Source organism: Perognathus longimembris, chromosome 28 (genome assembly GCF_023159225.1).
Source record: "Perognathus longimembris pacificus isolate PPM17 chromosome 28, ASM2315922v1, whole genome shotgun sequence".
Classification (NCBI taxonomy): domain Eukaryota; kingdom Metazoa; phylum Chordata; class Mammalia; order Rodentia; family Heteromyidae; genus Perognathus; species Perognathus longimembris.
This window is the reverse complement of record NC_063188.1, coordinates 32,692,323-32,717,056: the sequence shown is the minus strand read 5'-3', so window position 1 is coordinate 32,717,056 and position 24,734 is coordinate 32,692,323. Positions and strand designations below refer to the sequence as shown.

Genomic DNA, 24,734 nt, shown 5'->3' with positions numbered 1-24,734 from the left:
AGGGCAACAAGCCCCTTGAATCAGAGAAAATGCTAGTGCTATTTTGAAAGTCACAGATTCTTTGGGGGAAAAGTCTACATCTACCTATAACCAAAAGCAAATATTGAAATTCTTAAAATCAGTACCCCTTGCCTATCAGTTAACCCATGGCACTGGGTTTTCAGCAGTCAACCTAAACTGCCCTTTGTGACTCAGACTGCTTCCTGTTAAAACAGACTAACAGCAGTCCCCTAAGATGATGAAAACTTGAATCCTGTTCTTCAGAATTTTCTAGCCTCCTCCATATATTATCCACACATAACACACACACACACACACACTCACACACACAACACACACACATTCAAAATCACCAAAGTATCATAGAAAGACAGAGTATAGTTGTAGAAACAAAATTGAGTTGCAAAAGAGGGACTATCAAAATGACCCACTGTCCACTGTCCACATAAGTGCTTCAACTTGTACTTCCACCCTTAAGCAATGGGAATTCCTCTTCCTATAAGTTGATTTTTTTGTGTTTTTTTTTGCCAGTCCTGGGCCTTGAACTCAGGGCCTGAGCACTGTCCCTGGCTTCTTTTTTGCTCAAGGCTAGCACTCTGCCACTTGAGCCACAGTGCCACATCTGGCCATTTTCTGTATGTGGGGCTGGGGAATCGAACCCAGGGCTTCATGTATACAAGGCAAGCACTCTTGCCACTAGGCCATATTCCCAGCCCTCCTATAAGTTAAAAGTATGCTCTGGATATCAATCACAAAAGTTCTCTAGTTGCACTTGCTGCAAATAATACTGAGAAAAGGTAGAGGATGGAACAAAGGAAGAAGGGATATTCCCTATAGCTCTCTGCCATGGCTACTCACTCAGCTCCAAAGAAGTAAGACAGAACTGGAAGGAAATCTCAAACAGTAACTTTCTTGACATCACACCATAAAATGGAGAGACCTGTGATGATTCAGTCTGTCATTTTGCTTACTATGGAGACCTGAACTTAAAGAAATGCATGAATTGTAAATAAGTAAATAACTAAACATATCATTGATTTTCATTCTATGACATCAGATAGCTCTACCATAAGCATTTTAGAATTTTTAAATGTGAGAATAAATTCCAAACTAGGAGGCAGTGATATTTGAGTTTCTTCAGTTTAATGGTTCATGCTATTAAGTTGATTATCATCAACACAAACTTATAATGCTTGAGAAATATATAAAACTGGCTTCCAAGGAATTTTGAATCAAAAACTGTATGTTAAAACATGTCAGGCTTGGAAGGTCATAATTTGAAGGACATAATTTTGGATAAAAAGCCAGGAACATGAAGAAAATGAGAAACCAAAGGGTACTTGAATGTTTGTTACTAAAAATGGTGCCTACAATAATGTAGGACAGCAACATTGACCAAGAGATAGAAAACATGCCATTTATTTAAATAGGCCATCTATTTAATATGATGTTCATGAACACAATACTCTTATTTTATATAGAATGAGAGACAGAAAATTTTAACCACAGTAAGCTTTGAACAATCTTTCCTGACAACCTGTCTAGTGAGCCTCTTCTTCAAATGCCCCAGTCCTAACCACATCCATTTCAGGTTAACACCCCACTATTATTTAGGATAATAGAAAACAATGAGAGTAAGGAGTATTAAGTACCCCACGCTTGCTACGAATCTCCAAAATTTTCCTTTACTTAGCCAAATAAGGCCACATCTGGAGAAAATATCAAAATGTGTATTCTATCAATATACACTTGTAGCCAATAGATGGTTATTCAAAAGAAACAAGAGCCAGTGGCTCATACCTGTAATTCTAGCTACTCAGGAGGCTAAGATCTGAGGATAGCAGTTCAAAGTAAGCCTGAGCAGGAATGTCTGTGAGACTCTTATTGCCAATAAACTGCTTTAAAAAAAAAAAGCCGGGAGTGGAGCTATGGCTCAATTGTAGAGTGCTAGCCTTAAAGCAAAAGAAGCTCAGGGAAATCACCCACACCCTGAGTTCAAGCCCCAGGGATATTCTCTCTCTCTCTCTCTCTCTCTCACACACACACACACACACACACACACACATACAGAGAGAGAAAGAAACACAACACACTTTAAAATTCAAGGCAAAGGGAAAATTAAGGCTTCAAATCTAATTTCAGTATTTATCATATGCCAAAGCAATGATCCAAAGTGAGTGCACTTGCCCAATAATCCTGAGACCACATTAAAGTGTTTGTCACTGGTTTCCCCCAAAAAAAATATTTTTCTATTTTGATTTATTGTTTTATTTGCAGAGGCCTTCCTAAAGACTTAGTATTCCCTTCTATCTAATAAATCTATTCAAATCAAAGTATAAGCAACTTATTAATGTTAATTTGCTTTACTAAAGCATTACCATTATGTATTATTAGCATACTGTAATAAAGAAGCTTGATACATTAAGTAGTCATGTTCTGGTAGCAGCCTTGGGTTTAATTCTACATCTGCCACTTGCCTCCTATATGACTGTGGGAAATTTATTTGGATCCTTAATTTCTTTATCAATAATATATCTAATTAGTAGGCTTGTCTTAAAGATTCAATTCTTAGTTTAGAGCAACTAAATACTTAGGCTTGTTACTCTTTGCATTTCAGAAGAGCATTGAGATCTGATAATATCTTGGAAGTATGATGTTCAAGTCTCTTGTCTAAGTTTTAAATCAGTGACCAGTTTTAGACTTAGGGTCCTGAATGGTCAAACTGTCCCATGTTGTTGGAGAAAATATATAATTTTTCTCCATTTTATATACCTGCCAAAGTGTCTGATGCACAGTAAAAACAAAAATTAACCACTTTTCTGATAATACTTGGTAATAAAGTATTTACGGAGAAGCTATTAGCTGCCAAACAAGCTAATCTAGGCATTAATTCATTTAATCCTCACAGCAACTCTGTAAATTAGGTACCATTATTATATCCAACTAAAAATGATGGAAAGAAAATACAGAGAACTTCAGTAAACTTAAGGTATTCTTCTTTCAAAGCCCATGTTTTATGTGGTAAATCAATTCGTGGGCTGTGGTAAACTCACCAATAAAAGAATATCACACCAACCCTTTGTGACTTATTTTTTTCACTTCATGGTTTTCCATAGACATCTTTATTAAATATCACTCTCAAACAACAAGGAGAGCAAGGAACAAAAGTAAACTTCAATAACTAATGATATCAAGAGATATCCTAAACCAGACAGTATGAAGCTAGAAAGCTGCTGTCCAAGTGGTAATTGATTCAGCAGAGTGGAGGCCAATCAAACCTAAAAACCTGCAGAGAAGAATATTGATAAGCAACAAGCAAATGTGCCCCTTCAGAATCCTAGGTCAGATTAGTAATTATAGAAACCAAGTGCTATACAAGTGGGGTAAGGCTGAACATTAAACAAGACATAGAATTCTTCGTACATTTGTATAAGGAGCAATGAGACAAGCCCATCCTCACCTCCACTAAGAAGAGACAGAGCTTTGAAGAAAACAGACTACATTGATTCACAGCAGTTCCAGAACTGGGACATAAGAAACACAGAACATTAGAAGTGACATGAGGCACAAAAAGCAAAGATGACCACCTCAAGGAGATGGAAAAACACTCTTCTAAAGAAAGTGACTGAGAAATGGAGCTGTGGCTCAAAGTGGTAGAGTGCTAGCCTTGAGCAAAAAGAGCTCAAGGACATTGCCTTGGCCCTGAGTTCAAGCCTCATGATAGACAAAAAGGAAAGAAAGAAAGAAAGTGATTGGTTCAGAAAGAAAGAAAGAAAGTGATTGGTTCGGGAGCCTAGCTATATAGGCTAAAAACAAATAAACAAAATAACAGCTCTATGCTGAAAGCCACTGGACAATACACCTACCATGCTCAGAGACCTTCAAATCTGCCCTTTAAAGCAACATTCCTAAGTACAGATAACCATGGACATACAAGGAAAGCCTCCAATATGAAATAGAAAGCCCAAAATAAAGAAACATGGAAAATAGGAACTGAAGAAAAGGAGATAAAACTAATCAACAAAGCTTCAAAGAAGCAACAGTGAGTATATTCAGGGAAATAAGAGAAAACACTTATGGGTTTTACATCCACAGATTCAACCAAGTACAAATCCAAAATAGTTGGGAAAAATACATCTGTATTTAAATATGTACACACTTTTATCATCATTTTCAAAATAATGCAGCATAACAACTCTTTATGTATTGTTTCCATCACTAGGTATTACAAATCACGTAGACATGATACACAGTATGTGTGTGTAAGTTATATGCAAATGTTACATCATTTATGTTAGGGATATGACCATTCACAGATTTTGGTATCTGTAGGGGGAGGTTCTGAAACTAATATCCCACAGATACCAAGGGACAACTTTATTTTTTCAATCACACAAAAGCATAATGCTGTTAAAATAGAATGGACTTTTAAGAAAAAAAGGTAGCTACATGTTTTTAATGGTAAAATTTGAGAGTGCAAAATGGAGTAATCGAGAGAAGGAATCTAAAAATAGATATGAAATCCACAAGAGAATTAATAAGAAATAATTATTTAAATTATTAAATAATAAGATAATTAAAAATAGACCTAAGGGAGATGAAATATTTAGACCCAAAATATAGTTGCACCTCTATGTCTATTGAAGTACTATTTACAATAGCCAAATTATGGCATCACCTCAGATGCTCTTCAGCAAATGAATGGATAAAGAGAAAGCAAGATCATTACAAAATTGAATACTACTCATCCATAATAAAGAATGAAATTCTATCATTTGCAGCAATATAGACAGAACAGGTCTCTACCTAGATTGAGATAAGGTAAACACTGAAAGACAAATGCCGTATGTTCTCACTCATTTGAGGAAACTAATAAGTAACCTCACAAACAGAATAGTGGTCACTAGGCAGTAGGAATAGAAGAAAATTTAAAAGGATTTTAAAGGACTGAAAAGGATACTAGGGAAAAGAGAAGATGAACTGAAACCAAGAATAGAAAGGAAGCCTGACGTGATTAATGCATGCATGGAAATATTGCAATGAATTCCATTAACTTGTATAATTAATATACAAATATACATTAACATACAAACAATTATAATAAAAAACAGAAAACCAGTCTATATCATTATTTTTATGTCTTTCCATTTATTTTAACAAAGTAATACTTCTATTTTCTTAGTATAAAAAGTATCAATTCAAGGTACTTTATATCTAACTGATATTATTTCTAGAGCGAATAAGGACAATATTGTTGAAGAAATGATCAAATAATAATATATAAGAAAATTTCCAGAGAAAAGCTTCTAAATCAAAAGGCCTTATCAAAAATACAGCATACTATGTGTGAAACACTCAGACATCATCATGATAATTAATGGCACCAGAAATAAAAAGAAAATCTTGAAGACTTCTGTTAGGGTGGAGGAACAAAAACAAGTCACATTAAAAGATTATCAATAATAGTTGCATTGCTCTTCTCAACACCAATAGTAGAAATTAGAAGAAAATGTACCATGTCATCAGAGGCCTGGGGGGAAAATGATTTACACTCTGATTTATATACTCAGCCAAACTACTGATCAATTGTGAAGATAGAATAATGACTTCTTACATGCAAAAAATCTCAGCATTTTAACTCCTATGTACCTTTCTGGGAAACCAGTAGAGGACGTGCTCCATCAAAATAAACCAAGAAAATGGGAGTGAAGAGTGTCATGAAATAGTCAACCTATCAAAGAAGAAATAGACAACAGGATTTCCAGGTTGATGAAGATGGAGTATCCAGCATAATATATGTGCAAGAGTCTTATTATTAATAAGTTTAGATGGGAATAGGAGGATAGAGAGCCTCATGAAAAACAAAATTAATAAGGGATTTAACAGGTTTTACCATGTATAAAATTGTTTTGAGAGGATTTTACGCCTTGTCAGAAAATGTGGACTGAATTAGAAAGTCAAATTAAGGTAAGTTTATTTTGTGTATAAGGTAAAGTTTTCCAATTCATGTGGTTATAATTCACACCACATACATGCTTTTCATTTTTACTCTATCATGATACATAGGCACTGTGGTAAAAATACTAACTATAGATTTAACTTAAAAAATTAATATGTGTGTGCTGGTAGTAGAGCTTGAACACAGAGTGTAGGTACTGCCCCTTGTGGTTTTTTTTCTCAAGGCTAGTGCTCTCCTATTTGAACCATTTTTTCTCTTTCCTGGAGATCAGAGTCTCAAGGACTTCCCTTTCCCAGGATGGCCTCCTGAGTAACTGAGCTAACAGGCTTGAGCCACTGAGTGCCCAGTTTACTTTACTTTCTAAAGAAGCAAAGAATAAATTTAAAGGGATTGCAAACCACTGCTATGGGCAATGCACTTATATATAAAAATTTCCAATTTCATTGAAAGTTGCTGGGCAAGAGAATAATATAATCATCTTGTTAACATCTTTGCTTACTCATTTGTAGTATACTAAAATATGCTTAACAATGTCTCTATAATTGCCATTTTTGTCATATAAATACTTCAACCATGCCTGATTTCAAGCTACCAAAATAATGACACTGAGCAGAGTTGGGGAAAAAGGTACCTAATTGGCTTCAGTGAACTGGCTCTAATACACCATTGACAAAAACGTCCTGTCTTGTTTACTGTGATAGTGCCTACTACATAGCAGTAACTCCATAAGCAACTTGCCTGGTGACTGAAGGGGAGGGTGGGGAGCAGCAGAAAGCAAGGAATAGGCAGACTGAATGAATGATATAGTCTGATCTGAGAAAAATACCATTTAATATTCTAGAAGCAAAATAATTTTGAAAGTTGTATCGTGAGAAAACCTCTGCCAGTAATGAGAAAACTTCAAGAGTATAGGAAGCCAAAATCAAATTGCAGTGTAGATACTGGGTCACCCTCAACCAACAAGGTCACCCTGGTCAAAACAGAGAAACAGTAATAAAGAAGGTAGGTGTGAGCTAGGCATTCTTCTAACCACTTCAGACATGTCACTCTGCTTAGTTTTCACAATAACCCTGGAAGACACAGCTCTTCATTTTACAGCTGGAGAAACAGAACTATAAACTCCAAGCAATCAGCACAAGCTATTACGACCTTGAGAGTTTGAATTTATGCTTTTATAGTTTACTTTCACTGATACACAACACATAAATTATACATGCTAATGAGATAACACATGATGTTTGTACAATGTTTAACTTACATTGAATATCTATCTATCTTTTATATCATACATCATACGTTATTGGCAGAAACATTCAAAATTATTTCCTCTAGGTTTAGGAATCCATATTGTTATTATCTATAGTCACCCCTATGCAATAGCATGCCACAACTTCTTATCCCATTTAACTGCAACTTAGTACTCATTTGATCAATCTTTCTCCTGAGAGCTGGGATGTAAACCCAAGTTTGCTTAACTCTTTATTATATGTCCTTCCTTCTATACCAGCTGCCTTTAAAATACCTTTTATCCAAGTAAATTAGAAAACGGGGGTTTTGTTTATCAGAGACATGAAGATAATTGTCTCACCTTTTATCATTCTTTGATTGACGGTCTAGCCTAGGCACCTACAAAGAGGGGGTAGAAATGCATCGAGGCAGGCGTTTTTTAAAAATAAGCTCTAGATTCTTTGTTGTAGCTCTCTCTCTATTTCCTTGTCTAAAGCAGAGTGCATGCTGCCTAGCAACCAAGCTAATGGAGTCTGGGTTTTTTTTCCCCCTTAATTACTTTATGTTTTCCACAGGCTCAAAAGGATTGAATCAAATATCAAGAGTGCAAGGTCTGAGTTTTTATATCATATCTGTTCATACATATGCAACACACACATACACACACAGACACACACCTCATTCCCTTAATCCTGTTATTAATGTAGAAAAAGTAGAAAGATGACTTAGAGTTCATTTATTTGATGCCATATTATTGACTAAAAACTACAAAAATGGGGGACTGGGAATATGGCCGAGTGGTACAGTACTTGCCTCCTATACATTAAACCCTGGGTTCGATTCTTCAGTACCACATGTATAGAAAAAGCCAGAAGGGGCACTGTGGCTCAAGTGGTAGGGTGCTAGACTTGACCAAAAAGAAGCCAGGGACAGTGCTCAGACTCTGAGTCCTAAGCCCCAGCACTGGCAAAAAAAAAAAACTACAAAAATGCCACCAATAAATATACTATTTGTAAATACAGCACAAAAACAACTAGTTTGATCAACAGTTCTTAGCAATTCAGTGGTCCTTATAATTCTTGACTAAATTGGCCATTTGTTTCAAGTTATATGTGCTTGTGTGTCTCCTAAAAGAGAGATTATAGGCATAACCCTAACAAGAAAATTCAGACTCTGCAATGCTAATATTTTTCAGTCATTTTTCTTACTAGAACAAGAAACAGCAAACTCTTTGCTGTCAGAGATGAGAATGATATGAAACCTAAATTTCATTGGAATCACTTATTCAGGCAGAAAAGCAACCCAAAGATGAATAAATAAAGGGTAGGTAAAAAGACTATCTATCAGTGGGGCATCTGTAATCCTAGATACTCAAAAGGCTGAGATCTGAGAATCACATTTCAAAGCCAGCATGGACAGCAAAGTCCATGAGATTATCTCCAATAAACTACTCAGAAAAAGCTGGAAGTGGTGTGGTGGCTCAAGTGGTAGAGCATTAGTCTTGAGGAACATAAACTCAGGGACAGTAACAAGGCCTTGAATTCAAGCCCTAGGACCGACACACACACACACACACACACACACACACACACACACACACACACACACACATGCACGTGCACACACACACAAGAATAGCATGGAGAACACAAATATTATACACCATTACTGCCTGTTGGTATATTAGAGGGTTAGTGATGGTAATCCCATTCATCTTTCCAAATTACTTATTTAGGAATAAATAAGGGACACAATTGTGACCAAGCAGGTGTGGGGAGAAGCCAACTTGGGGAACTTCTGGGAAAGATTGTCTCTTTCTTGAACCAAGAACAAGAGAGAATATTTCTGTTTGTATGTAATGTCTACAACTATCATATGGGAACCATAAGAAACCAGCTTTATAAGGGAATGCTAGTATAATATTGCTTGTAAAAAATAATGTTTAGGAAGTGGTGCTGTGGCTCAAAATGTAGAGCACTAGCCTTTAGCTGAAGAGCTAGGCCCAGAGTTCAAGCCCCACAATCTACAGTAATAATGATGATGATAATGATGATGATAATAATAATAATGTTGAAAATAACCTGACTCACTGATGACATTATTGAATTTCTAAGTTAAATGAACCCTGGAGCCCCTGTACTTAACTTTTGAAAATGAATTTTTATGTAGGCCAATCAGTGTTGAGCTGCTAAGAGTCTAAATCAGTAGAACTCATACAGCATACTAGTACATGCTTGAACTTTGGATCTTATGTATGTATCATTCTAAATACTTCTAAAAATGCTCATGGTCTACATGTGAGTTCTAACCTATAAGCTAGAGCACAGAAGCTGGGTGTGGTGGTGCTACATATAATCCCGGCACGTGGGAGACAGAGACAGGAAGATCACACATTAGAGGCCAGTCTGAGCTACATAGAGAATTGAGACCAGACTGAACTCCATGCAAAAATCCCGTATCAAGAAAACAAAACAAAAAAAACTGCCATATGCATTTTTCTAATCTAACTGACTTCCTCTTGCCTCCCTATCTTTCATTTTTTAGGTCCTGTTTGCATTCTTCCTCTTTATTTTTGTCTTTGCCACCATTTTCTCTGCTTTCTTCTGCTCCCTACTCCTTTCCCTTCATCTGTATTATAAGTGGCTATAATTTGAACTTAGGTGGCCTAAAGATGAAACATATCAATACTTATATGCACATACACATGTACAAATTATTATTATTATTTTCTGTATCGGAAAGGAAGACCTCTTTTCTAGCCCTCATGATTCCTTTCATACAAAGATAGCTTTACCAGACAATTATCTCTGGGCTTTCTTTACTCACTAACTTATTCATCCCTACAAAGGTGAAGTGAGTGACTTTCTAATTTGCTTGGTTTGCAAGGTTCACTAAGTATGTATACATCAAGCCACTCTTATCTTCTTTATCTTAGGAGTGGGCTACACACAGGAAGCATGTTGCTTCCTTCCCCCCACCAGTGGTCCAGCAATGCTAGTGAGTAAGAGAAAACAATTGAATTCTTGAATTCAATACTGGGAAGGTTGAATGCCTACAGATAGAAGCTACACTCTTCAATAGTAGCATTTTCAATAATAAAGTTGCCATTTTCTTGTCATATTGTTGAATTGCTTCTAAATCTGGGTCACAAATAACACTTCTATTTCAGAAGCTCCCTTGAACAGTACAGGTATATGTTAAAAATTTTTTGCCCTATTCTTAAATATATTTTGTTTGGGCTTCATGACTATATCTTGTCCGTGTTGGTTGCTTGAAGATGAAAAGAATTCCTACAATGTGTCTTTGTTCTTTAAGTGCTTTCTGTGAAGAAAGGCTGTTTTAATTTGTCTGTGGTCATCTGCTATGCATTGGCTTTTCTTTGGAATCAAAGCTGTTGAAAGGAAAAAAAACCCTACTTGTCCCACTTTTTGAGGTTCTTAGCTCATGAAAATTTGTAAGTCTGCACTTACTTGATATGAGTCTAGTTTCTTGGGAATTTCACCATTAGCTGCTGCTTCTGTGTAGGCTTGGTAGAAGGTCTTTTCCTGGGACTCCACTGTAATGGTCAACACAGCATCATAGGCTTCCCGGAGCTTTTTGCTGTTCTTTAGGACCTGGTAGGGGGTGTGCTTATAAGGTAAACTGTAGAGCAGGGTATCGTAGGGAACAAAGACGTAAGTTCCATCAGTCATTTTCAGATCGTGAGCCCATTCCAAGAGGTGCATCTGGGTCTCTCCTCCAATCAAGGCCGAATGCATACACATGATGATGACTGAAACAAACAAAGCAAAGAGGTTCTGGTAGTAAAATGCAGCCGCAAAAACTGTAGATGATGAAAATGAATGGGCAAATTTATAAATGATTTCTTTGCTCTACCTCCAATAAGAACAAGTTATTGAGGTCCTGAGATGAGGCTGAGGTATGTTCAGGAACTCTGGATAGGGCATAGGAACAAGAGAGCCTTGCCTACAGTGTACAGAGCACAGATAGAAACATGAACCAACTAGTATACTAAGTGGCAGGTAGCATAACAAAGCAGCATTGGGGTTAGAAATGATAGGTTTATATCCTAATACAACCATCTATTAGCTGAATACTCTTGAGGAAATTAACCTCTCTGCTCCAGCCATAAAATACAGAGGTAACCTGGGCTCCATGGAGAAGTAGTGATGATTCATGGAAACAATACCCATAATAGGCTTAGAACATGGCACTTAATGAACAGAAGATACTAATGTGCCTAAGAATAAGAAGACTAGAAGAAGAGGATGGGAGATATTCCCCTAGCCCCTTACTTTTTATTTTCCACCTCCTAAAAATATACATTTTGACCAATCATTCTCACCCTTACCAAGGCCACTACAGACAATGAATGGCACTAAATCATACTCATCTGTAAATGCTACTAATATTATGGGTGATAGGTTCAACTTTTAAAATCTAACTTTCTTATAATTGGAATTACTTTGCACTCAATTTAATTCTTCCTAGACTTACGAAACGATGTTGTTTGGCAAAGTTATGCTAGAATAGAGTGGATTAGGGGGGCCACGGTTGAAGAATGGCAGCTAGATCATGAGACTGAAAGTCTTATATCTAATTTCTTCCTTGGCATGCTAAATGAGTTTAGTTTAAGCCCACTTGTGCTTCAGTGCCCACATCTTTAAAATGTAGAATCCAGTGCATTTCACAGGTACATTGCATAGCTTAATTAGATAATGCCTGGCAAGTGTTCTGAGCTCCTTGAAGAAAGGCGAAAGTCCTATGGCCATTGGTAAATATTAATTATACATGCTTACATGGAACCTTTAATCTCAGGAACTAAGTGTGCTGAACTACGTTCAATGAGTGGTCTTGGGCATTTACATATACTGCTTCATCTGTTTTCAAAAACCTGTTTCTTCACTTGTTAAATACTCTGAGAAAGTTTCCTTTTGGAGCAATGACAAATATCATTTATTTTTTCAAAGTAACTAGGAAGTTATAAAATTGCTTCAAATACCACGCATATACCCACCCCCACATTCCGTAGCACAGTATAATCTGAGTTTTTAAAATGACCATTAGCTCCTTCAAAATAATTACCATAAGAGGTTTTATAGGCATTCAGATGCTTAGACATTCTTCAAAATTCTCTAAGGGTATCTTTGGAGCTAGTCCATGAGCCAAATAAGAAATTCAACTTCAATTACTCATAAAGACATATCATAAAATGGAAAGGGGTAATGTCAGGGAGAATTGACATGGCAAGAGTTGGATTCAGAATGAGCAGCTAGGAATGAAAGCATCACTCTCTGTACTTGGCTACACCATTAAACATGAATTAGGTCATAGTAGCCTAGTCATAGTCCTGTTAAGAGGAACAAATGAGCTAGGCAATGTGCTTTCATTGGCCAGTTCATCTGCCAGTATTCTTGGCAAGTAAGTCAGTATTAGCATATTTCTTCTACAAAGGCAGATTAAATGACTTGATCAAGGTTACTTAATACAATTCTATTAAATATCCTTAGGGGATATGAAAATTACTTTGCTGCATGGAAAATGTTAAATAGAGCTAAGTCCTTTGTGTCGGTTGAAATACAGCAAATACTTCAGTGTGTATAGAGGGTGCTATTACTATGTACCATCCATATATACAGCTTAGAATTGAAGCACTCACTCCCCTAGCTGCTGGGGGTTTTAAAAACCAGTAGCTAATACCTTGCTGAGAATTACCCTCAGCTGAAGAGAGTAGTCTTGCCCAAGGTCACACATCTTCAGCCATTTGCTAGGGTTGGCTCAAACAGCTGATTCATAAGAGCCTGTGGTTAAATTTTCAGGGGTCCATTGAGCCAGTTAGTATCATTTTAGTAGCTTGAAATTGGTGATGAGAGGAGTGATGACACAGTGGAAATCAGCAAGTGCTACAAATCAGGATTCCTGTTCCTCTCCCTTGGGACAAATGGTGATTAAAAAAAATTATTACCACACCCTACCCCTTTCTCTGGGTTTGACTGCACCTAATGACTGCTATACATGGAGTCAGACTCCAGATTCCTTAGGTCCATTCTGAACAACATTGAAGGGTCATCCCAGTTGCAGAGCTCTATTGGATTGGATGAAGCTTTTGTTGTAAGTGCACTGAAATTCAGTTTTCTTCCCAATTCTCCCACTCTCTCTCACACCAGGTATTACCCTTATTCAACCAATAAATTTCCTGGAACTCATAGTTCCATCTGACTGACTGTTTTCCAGGAAAACTGGATTAGAGCCCTCATCATGCCCTGAAATGACTCCTATCATTGCCTTGATAGAAGATTTATTGCCTTTATCTATATATGTGAGCTTCTATTATGAAACTATGGGCTTCTTGAGATCAGATACTGTGTCCTATTTATCTCTACATCCTGGAATATGTTATGCACACAACAAATGGTATTTAGATGAATTCTTGCATACTAACAGATTCGTTAGGAGGAGAAGGTTTGTACTTGTGTATTTTTTCATGGATTCCTTGAGGTGTTTGGGTCATTAAGACTAGGAACAATCTTGGAAATGATACTTGGGCAGGTAGATACTACCCAGCCTATAAATAACTTACCCAAGACCTTTCCCCTCAACCTGAATTTCTCCTCTTTGTTTTTCTTTCATTGGCCTATACTGATATAATTTTAGATAAACAGTCCATTTTTATAACTATAAAGACCCTTTGAGACCATCTAGCCCAACCTGTCCTCAAGCAGGAATGATCAGTGATTTTTGGCATGGCAAGACATTGCCATTGCACATAATTAAACTAGAGAGCATAAATACTGAATTCAAACAACAGCATCTTAATTTAATAGATTGAGTGCTTCATGAACAGGGATTTATGGATGCATCTGTTCTACAAGATGGTTTTACTAAACAGCTTTATTATCTCAAAATTACATTCATTAAAATGGGATTTGACTTGTAAGTTAGTGTCAGGAAAGGATTAATAGACAGAAACCTTAAATCCTAGACAAGGCTTGGGTCAACAGGTGGTCACCAACTAATACTAATTTGCAAGTTCCTGTCCTGATTGTTAACAGCCAAGACATTCCATAGCCAAAATAGGAGCCAGGAAATACACACTCCTAAGATGGTTTCTCACCAGGATATGATATTTGCAATTTCTCCAGGCTACCTGAGCCCCATTTGAGCTGTCTGGAAGTTATGTCTTCATCTTCAATGCTACTAACAGGAAATGTCCAGGAAGAGGCAGTTCCTGAGTCACTCAACTCTTATTTTTCTTCCTTTATTGAGGCACTCTATCTGGTATTTCCTTAAGATAGAGGACTTGTGTTCCTCAAAAGACAAAGCTCATTTTTTCTCTCACAGAATTCTGGTTATGGAGTCCCACGCAGAGGAAACTGTGCTGGTCTCACACCTTGTGAGATAGACATGCTTTCACTAGTGCTGAGAGGCCCTTAGGAGCGCATTCATATTTGTTAGCCCTCAATATTGCTTTCATTGGTACAGAAACCCTCAATTTTAATTGGCCTTCATTTTACGTATGCTCACTGACATTCATTGCAACCTATTTCATTTTGAAAATTGTTGAGAGTAAAGACAGGACAGATTAGAGGAGGGGTGGGGGAACATATAGATTCTTTTTTCCAAGTCTCTCCCAGAATTCACCTCCATCTAGCCATATTGTAAAAGTAGGTTCATATCCTGTTTCTCTCAGTGTCCTTTTACCCTGTCTATAAAATGGCTACATAAGAAGAGTGTTGGAGGCTCTGGCATTTAAATGCTTTCCGCCTCTTGTCCCTTAGTGTGATTCAAGTCATTTTAAGATCACTGTACTAAGCAATGCATGCCAGTTTTTGTCAGTTGAGGAAATCCTACATATATTCAGCCTGAAGTTCTGTAACTACCACTACTTAACTTCTGCCAGTGCTGAACAGGTCCAAATAGCTAAGCATGACAGTAGGCAATATTACATTCCATGACTATATGCTTGTATGAGAACATGATTTTTTTCATGCCTAGTAAAATCTGTATTCCAAGTGCATTTATTGCATTAACATTGCTACCCAGCATGAGATAAATTCGAAATATTTCTCCATATTTTGCAACATAGGTCTTTGTAGTTTTTCCTAAGCTGCTATTATTGATAAACCTTCTTAGAGGAAGCCTAGATGTTTAGAGAATTCTCTTACACTGAGTCTTCAAAAATTTCATCATTACTGATAGTGGACCCATTCGAAAAAACCCTTTTCTGTTGGTATTTACTTAAATTTGTTTCCAAATTTTATACCAGATTCTCCATCAGCACTAAGTCCTTTGACATTATTATCATTATCATTATTATTATTATTATTATTATTGCAGTCATTATTACTGCAGTAAAACAGGGCCAATGCCTAGTGTACATTGAGGCATTTAAAATAATTTAATCAGTAAGAATTTGAGACCCAAAAATGAAGAAAGAAAAACAGAAGGGTTGAATTATGTGTCACATAGCGAACTCACTATCTCAAGTGACCATGTTTTGTTTTGGTTTTGGTTTTTTTAACATGGTGCTTGAACTTGGAGCCTGGGCACTGTTCCTGAGCTCTTTTGCTCAATGCTAGCTCTCTACCACTTTGAGCTACAGCTCTACTTCCTGCTTTTCTAGTAGTTAATTGAAGATAAGAGGCTCACAGACTTTCTTGCTTAGTCTGGCTATGAACCATGATCCTCAAATCTCAACCTTCTGAGTAACTAGGATTACAGACATGAGCCACTAGTGCCTGGCTTCAATTAAGCATTTTTAACAACATATCTCAAATGGATAGGAAGTAGGAGAGCATAGCTCTTTCAATAGTATAGTTATCAAAGTGTGATCCCTAGCTATCAGTATCACCTGAGAACTTGTTAGAAATGTAAATTCTGTTGTCCCCTCCTACACTTCCTGAATCAGAAACTCTGGAGAGAGACCCAACAATCTGTGTTTTAAAACAAGCTCTTTGGGGAATTGTAGTACAGACTTTGATTTGGGAGTTATGCTTTAGGTCAACCTAAATATATAATCCCAGCTGTCCCATTCCCTAACTGTGACACATTGGGAAAGTTATTTAACCTCCCAGCCTTAGAAGTCTTATCCATAAAATTGGTAAGCAGTAATTTCTGCAGGAATTGAATAAGTTGATCCATAATGTGACTAGCACATAATAAATCTTGAAAAATATTAGTTATTTTCATTGTTATTTTATGTACAAGAATTTTGGATAGATGGAAAGAAGTTAGCCAGGTCCCCAGTATTATGATAGCAATAAGGTGTCTAATTTTGAAAGAAAAAGAGAAAGCCATTCTGTGCCACATTGTAATGAAATATTTCCAATTTGGGAGGATTTAAATGAAGCCCCAAATGGTCCAATAGCCCAAGAAGCTCAAATTGAAAGGATTTCACAATCAGCCCAGCATAGGGCTGATAGGCAAAAAGGTGAGGAGAAGACAAGATGGCTTGAAATAGCCATTTGAAAAGTTCTCTATAGAACTGGAGGTAGGGCCTCCTGCTAGCCTTTGTAGAAATAAGAAAAGGAACCCCTCCTGGTTGAATGCAATCCCACAGGTGCTCTGCTTGGGGAGTGAATGCTCCTTTGTACCATTGGACAAAAGCCTCCAGCAGGGCTTATGGTTGGAGGAGCAGAGAGTGGAAGGGATTTTGGGCCCTCATGCCCACTCAGGTTTTCTTATGCAGGGCAAAAACCTACATAATCCCACATAGTAGCTCTGACTGTAAGTTGAAGCTTTTATCTTTGACCACTGTCTCTCCTAAGTCATTTTTTCTGAAATAATTACAATTGACAATTGATCCCAAGGTTTAAGAGAGCCAAGAAGAGGCTGAACTCCCCTGCTCTGAGACTTCACATACTTATTTTCTGGTGTTAATAATGCCTACACCAATCTACTTCTTATGAGACTCACAGATGTTGTAAAACTTGATCATTAACATATATCCTGGCCAATCTTGAGAGATAATGTGTGTGTACATTTCTGTAGAGTGCTATATACATGAGAAGTAGTACCACGGTTGCTTTGTCTCTTTAAGGTTTGAGTTTATTGTGAGAACCAAGCTGCAAGCCCACACCAGATAGAGGTGTGCAGAGAGAGGTTATATAGGGAAAAGGCAGGAGGTGTGACCACAGTGGATGAGGAGGTGACCTCAGTGGAGGCAGAAGTGACCTCAAAGCCCGGGGAACCTTCCACTGCCCCAGTAACCTGGGTTACAGGTGCTGGGCGGGGACCTCTAAAGAAGGACTTCCTGCCGTGGTGCATAGAGAGAGAACAAAGAAAAAGGCCATTTTCCCTGGTGACCCTAACAGTCTCTGTGGCCCAATATCTAATAACATTTCTGTTGCTTTCCTTCCCAAGAGCTTGAAGCTTTACTATTTTTACTATTATTTTACTACTTACTGTTGTTGCCTTTGGACTTAGACTTATTTCTAAGAAAAGTATTTCTTCTAACTTTAAGAAAGTATCAATAATATATCTGAGTTGAAAACATTAATTTACAATATCAGAAGCAACACACCAACCACTAGTAATGGCCTATTCTTCTCTTCCTTCTATGAAATTTTACATAGTCAACTAGAGTGATAAGAAATAGCTTCATAGCCAGCAAAATAGAAAGAAGTTAAGCTTTGTCATCCTCAGCCCTGCTTAGTGGTGATCACACAAATCTCAGTACCTTTATAGTTCTTACTCCAGATAGATAACAGCTAGGAATACTTGGCAGCTTCAGCCCCACCAGTTGAGAGGAGTTGGATTCTCAGCTAGAGATTTGCTTTGATATATGCTGTACCTGGTGTGTTGCAGCCTCCCACACTGTGATATTGGCCCTGTCTATATTCACTGGCTTCTGACTGTTTTTCACCTGATGTCCAGTTTTCTAATGTGATCACAGATGTGTCCTGGATCATAGGCCACTTGGCAAGAGCCCTGATGCTCTATTTTTATTCATTTCCTGGATCTTGTTCCTCATGCTTCTACTGGCTTAGGCACTGTTCTCAATAAATGACCAAGTGGACAATGAGGACAAGCGCTATTTTGTCTTTAACATTTCTTTTGCTTTCCCCAACATCTACTGTAACTCCTTCTCCACAAATTGGCATGCCTTCAGATAATAACACCTAACTGTGCCAACTATGAGTACCACACACTCCTTTGGCTCCTGCATATTGAGCTGCCTGAGATAATACTTAGTTCCAGACCAGTCTACAACTCAGTTTCCCTGTCTTGTCACTCCTACTCACATTCTTATTTATGTCACTGAGATCCTAGCATGTCTCATCTGAATATACTTACATTTTGTTAGGAGCTAGAGAAAAAACTTTCTGGAATACAGAGCTTTTTCTTTCCTCCCTCCTCTAAATGTTGTGGCTATCCTTACTACTCAAGGACTTTGTTTTGCTCCCTAACCTTTTTATCCTAGGTTTTGTCCATCAAGGACAAATTTCCCCTTCCCCATACTCTTACAAAGAAAATATTCTGATTAAACAGAGATGATTGGTCTAGACAAAAATGATTGGTCACATCAAATGGTGAACACTTAAATGCAGTTTCATTAGCTCAAAAGCAATGTATCTTAAATCTGGCTGGACTTTATAAGTACCTAGGAAGGGAATTAAATTATCTTTGCTGGTGGGCTGGGAATGTGGCTTAGTGGTAGAGTACTTGCCTATCATGCATAAAGCCCTGGGTTCAATTCCTCAGCACCATATAAACAGAAAAAAAAAGCCAGAATTGGTGCTGTGGCTCAAGTGGTAGAGTGCCAACAATGAGAAAAGAGGCCCGGGACAGTGCTCAGGCCCTGAGTAGAAGCCCCAGAACTGCCAAAAATATAATAAATTATCTTTGTTGGGACTCCAACACAGACCAATCAGAATCTCTGGAGGTGGTGTTCTGCCTCCAGTTATTTTTCAAAAGTGTCCAGATAATTTCAGTATGTGGCCAGAGTGAGAACCCTTGATTTAAAGAATGGATTCTTAATGGTAGAACAATAACACGTACATTTCCTACTTCTCTGCCTCAAAAGTGTTGTGGATGATAAGTGTTGGATTGTATTTCCTCTGATACCCCAAAGAGCTCCAGGGCCTAGGTTTATTTAACATGTCATGGTAGAGGCCAGGTTGTCATTTCTAAATGTACTATTTTAAAAGGGAAGGATGTGAAACACTCATGGAATGTAAACTTGCTAGAGACACTGGGTTTCATAAAGCTTTGCAACTTATTAGAAAGTTATGATACTAAATATGATGACCTGTTTCTAGCATAGGTCCTTACTGGAAATCATTTTATAAACCCACATACTTTTGTGCTCTGTTTTGAACAGCCATGCTGATTGTTTAATATTATAAGATCTTATAGACTAGAGTTGGAAGCAGATTACTATAGTTCCTGGAACTAAAAATTCTTGCCCTCATCCTCCCATAATGATCATAATTAAACCCCAATACTAGAGACACTGGAAACTTAAAATGAGTTTCTGGTTATAAGCCAGGCCTAAACTGGACTATTCTCTAACAAGCCCTTTGTTATGTTAAGGAAATGACTAGAACCAAGACTAATCACAGAGGTAATCAGTTTGACAAGTAATTTCTGAACTATCCATCCTAAAGTGTTAGGGTGACTGCAGTGAGGAAATATGCAGCATTCCCACCAATTGCTGCTCCTTCTGAAGAAAGGTAGAGTGGAGACTTTTAAAATCTGAGAGTAAGCTGGGTGACCGTGGCTCACATGTCTAATCCTAGGTGTTCAGGAGGCTGAGATCTGGGGATTACAGTTTGAGGCCAGCTCGTGCAGCAGGAATGTCCCTGAGAATTATATGTCCAATGAAGTACAAAAAAAAAAAAAAACAGAAGTGGAGCTGTGGCTCAAAGTGGTAGAGCACTAGCCTTGAGCCAAAAAGCTCAGCACCCAGGCCCTAAATTCAAGCCCCAGGACTGGCACACACACACACACACACACACACACACAGAGTAGACACATAATTAAAATCATTTGTCACAAGGGCTTGCCATAGACGTAAGTAAAAGAAATCTTCTAAAGGAGCAGGAAGGACCCTGCTCTCCCACATCCATCCAACTTGCCTGGGAGATCTTTGTTATAGTAAATTTAGTCTTTTTGTGTCACAGGATGCCTTATCTATGCGAGAATTTTCTTTGAATGTAAAACTTTCTGTGGAGAGGGAAATAACCCTAATGTTTAGTCAGTCTTGCTATTTTGATATGGTTTCATTTATTATCTAGGTGCCAACCACATCAATTAGCCACATGTTACAGGGAGAAAACGCCTGCTTTGTAGAGAGGGGTGAAATGGAAGGCATTTGGGATTCCCAGAGAAAATAGGTTCTAAGTGAGATGTCCTAACATAGACACTGGGCAACTAGGAAGGAAAGTACTCAGAAGGGGTAATCTCTCTTCAGTGACCAGGACAGACAAAAAAAACAAAAACCCACACTTCACAAGAATGACCCTCTTTGGCTAGTCTGAAACCACTGTGGTCCCCAGAGCAGAGAGGATGTGTGGCTAAACTAGTCATAATGTCATTCTTCCACACCTAGGGGTTACAGGTGGAACTAGCAGCCCAGGGATATCTTAGCCACTGAGTTCTTTGTACCACTGTTGAATTTCTAAGAGATTCTGTTGAAACTGGAAGTTTAAGGTCTAAGAGTGAGGGAAACAGAATAAATGCAGAAGTCTATCCTAGGATGTGAGAGCAGAAAACCTTTTGGTGATTGTCATATTTTCCACCAGAGCCACATTTAAACCTCTGCCAGAAGCAAACACTCACTGCGAATTCTGTCTGCCTGGCGAATCCGCTGAAGAGCTTTCCTAATGCTTTGGCTGTCTTGTCCTGTAGTCAGGACGACCCCTACAGGTAGGCCACGGCTCCGAAGAGCACTTGCGACTTGATTGGCTGTATGCACCCAAATGTCTTCATCTGAGGAAATGATCCCAGCATGAGCCCACTGGAAATACTTCATGACAGTTACAAGCACTTGGATGGGAGAAGGGAGTATCCTAGAAAAGGTCGGGTAGCTATCCTTATTGTCTAATTCATAATTCACACAAGCCCAAGAGAAAATCCCTTTGTCCCAACTGTTTCCTAGGAGCGAGGCTGCCTCGCAGTAACCAGGGTTGGCAGGTCCAATAAATCCTGAGGCCACCTGGTGGTAAGATATGAAACTGGAGAGAGCCCTCGAAGTCTGGCAGTCTTCATTGAGAATCACATATTCAAAGGAGTAACTCTGGTCGAACAATTGGTCCCGGTTGATTCGCTCAATTGCCAATGCAGCAGCAACCTCAGGCAGGGCTTTAGAGAACAAAGGGTCACAGGTCCAAGGGCCCACTACCCCTATCTTGAAGGGCAGTGCCCACACCTGCTGCAAGAGAGTTGGAAAGGCCAGGAGACACAAGCATCCCTGGAGCTTGGCAGATGCAAAGCCATGCTTTCCTGACAGTCTTCTAAGAACTACAAACCAGAGCATAAGGCGAGGAAAAGGCCAGATTCCCAGAAACATAGCCCTTCTGCTTTCAGTAAGCTAATAATGAGATACTGGAAGGTTGTTCTCTGATGAGGTGAACAATGGTGTTTCCAAATGCCTGTCAATCAGAGAAAAAAGTTTTGTTACTCACAATATTCTCTATGAGTACTTCATGCTAACTGATTGCAGGATTAGATGTTACTCATGCTGTTTCTGAAGCTTCTAGAAATAGCGCTTACGAAAGAATGCCATTCCCTTGAATTGAAAGTTTCCTTCCCCAGCCAAAACTTCTCAGTAGATGGCACCTCCATCCATTTTATGCCTTCTTCCTTCAGTAAGAAGTCTTGAAATTGAGACTCCTCTGTTCTCCATATTCAATCCACAACAAGTCATGTTGACTCAACTTTAGTAATATCTTCCCACCTTACAGTGTTGGGAAGACTATATGTGTTAACATATGGCAAGTGCTTATAACTGAGCCCACCTTCTTATGAGCATTGTAGTAGTTATGTTATGGTCATTATAGTTTTCAATATGTCCACTCTCTCCCCTGTACTGTTATCCAAGTAAGAGATGGCTGAAAACAGATAATGGCAATGGAGAATAAAAAGTGCTATGACTGAGATAGCCTAAACAAAGTCAGACAGAAAGGATTACCTAAATCCAGACTCTAAATTACTTAAATTACCTCCAGATTACCTAAATCCAGAATGGAGAGAAGGGGAGAGGAGAAGAGAGGAGAGGAGGGGAGATGAACTGGAGAGGAAAGATAGAAAGAGGAGGGGAAGGGAGGGTAGGAGAAGGAAGGGGAGGAGAGGAGAGGAGAGGAGAGGCTTCTAGACAGGAAGAACAATATTATGAAGAAAGGATCAGAGCTGGGGCTGGGAATGTGACCTAGTGGTAAAGTGCTCGCCTAGCATCCATGAAGCCCTGGGTTCAATTCCTCAGTACCACATAAACAGAAAAAGCCAGGAGTGGCACTGTGGCTCAAGTGGGAGAGTGCTAGCCTTGAGCAAAAGAAGCTCAGGGACAGTGCCCAGGCCTGGCAGTGCCCAGTGCCAGTCCCAGGACTGGCAAAAGAAAAAAAGACCAGAGCTTAAGATGTATATGTGTTTAGATTCTCAGAATTGCAAATCATTTCTTTCACTTAGGTTTACTATGGTCTACTCTATCTGCCATAACAAGGGCCTGATCCTAAATGTTAGGTTTTAATCTTATAGATGGTGGTGTTAAGAAAAGAAAAAGTATTTTCAGGTTCCCATTTTAAAATACCACGCTAGGAGCAGTGTACCAAGACTAGAAGCAGAATAACATGTTCGAAGGCTCAACAGTAAAATGATGACAAATCAGGAGGAATTAAGATAAATTTCTCCAGAATTAAATGTTAAAGAGAAAATTCTGAGAACTCACCACACCTACAGGTCAGTCAGCGATAAACTAGGTCATAATGAATACTTATGAGCTCAGAAAAACAACAGTATCCAAGAGACAACAATATTTTCCAATTTGAAGATGAAACTTTAAGGATACAGAATATTAATGAGCATTAAACTCTGCTAAGAAGCCACGTAAGGTGAAGTAAGTACTCAGAAGGTACAAAGAAGCAAGTTGATGAATTATAATATCACAATGATCTTTGCTGATGGACTATAATATCACAATGAGCAAAAGAATAAAGGGGAATTAATGAAGTAATGGCAGCAGTGCAGAGACTTCTTAAGATAACACATGCAAGGCCTTTCTGTAATCTGTGCTTTTCTTTGACTACACTTCCACTGTTCTTTTCTCATGACACAGTAAGTTTAATGTAGTTCATCAGACATATGTCTTATCATGTATTGACTATTATTGGAAAGTGCTATTCCTATTGTTTGGGTAACCCTTCTTCTCTTGCTCTGCTTCCACATTCTCTCTCTCTCTCTCTCTCTCTCTCTCGTTGTTGTTGTTGTTGTTGTTGTTGTTGTTGTTTTGCCAGTCCAGGGGCTTGGACTCAAGGCCTGAGCACTGTCCCTGGCTTCTTTTTGCTCCAGGCTAGCACTCTGACACTTGAGCCACAGCGCCACTTCTGGCCATTTTCAGTATATGTGGTGCCAGGGAATTGAACCCAGGGCTTCATGTATATGAATGAGGCAAGCACTCTTGCCACTAGGCCTTTTTCCAACCCCCCATTCTCTTCTTAAACTCTCCCTTAAAGACACAAATGAAGTTTTCCCTGCTTTTTGCTGCCTTAGTTAGCATCCCTTCATTGAGTTCTTTGTGTCTTTATCTGTGCTTCACACATAAGACCATTAGAGTAGGCTTCACTGATGATAAATTGTCTGTATTTCTGGCTGTGACAAGGGTATAAAACTGTTTAATAGCTATGAATTTCTAGGATGTCATATTTCCAGCCAGAAGAAGTGACCAATGATGAAGGGAATTCTGTGGCAAACAGAGCCCACTGGACTAGGACTTCCTAGAGACCCTATTTATAGTATTAATGCCTAGCCAATTGCCCTACAGATTGTAGGTGAAATGACTAAGGCACTTAACTTGATCCAAGGTTATGAATAACCTCAGTAGGTATAATAAGAAACAATTGTTTGAGAGATATGTTAATGAGGGGACTTCTTAGTAAATACTTAATTCTAGTCAAATATCCAAACAATGGCATTGCTGTCTTCAGGTTTGATCGCATAAATATATAATGCTCAAGGCCCAATCTGGTTGTTTATTGTCAACAACAGTTCTTGCCTGTCCTAGTCCTGTTGGATGTTATCTTGATTATCATCTCTAATTTTGCTAGAAACTCTATTCCAGAAACAAATTTGGAACACAGCTGGTAAATCTTAGAGATTCGTCACAATAAGATACCCAACCTTCATACACAGGTGAATGCTGGTTTAAATGAGACACCAAAAAGATTTGAAGCAACCTCACAAAATATCGTGAGCCAGAGTCTAATAGCTGTGGGGGCTGGAAGAAGGATAATTTTCCACTTTACCCAAAGAAAAGTGTAGTGTAAAAGGCCTTGTAACTACTTTTCCTCAAAACAGATCTGAGTAGCTACTATTACAGGTGTAAGCCACCAGC

At 38.4% G+C, this 24,734-nt stretch overlaps 1 protein-coding gene across 1 annotated transcript in view; it reads right to left on the bottom strand.

The window, feature by feature from the left end:
• Gucy2f (guanylate cyclase 2F, retinal) overlaps positions 1–21,769 on the bottom strand; it is a 78,159-nt gene extending 56,390 nt beyond the window's left edge. Inside the window, exons 1-2 of the mRNA XM_048336230.1 lie at positions 20,969–21,769; positions 10,657–10,958 (exon numbers count right to left, since the gene is read on the bottom strand). Of these exons, the coding sequence (XP_048192187.1) occupies positions 10,657–10,958; positions 20,969–21,698 (1,032 nt within the window). The 5' untranslated portion in view covers positions 21,699–21,769. The remainder of the gene's footprint in view (positions 1–10,656; positions 10,959–20,968) is intronic.
• Between the last annotated feature and the right edge of the window lie 2,965 nt (positions 21,770–24,734).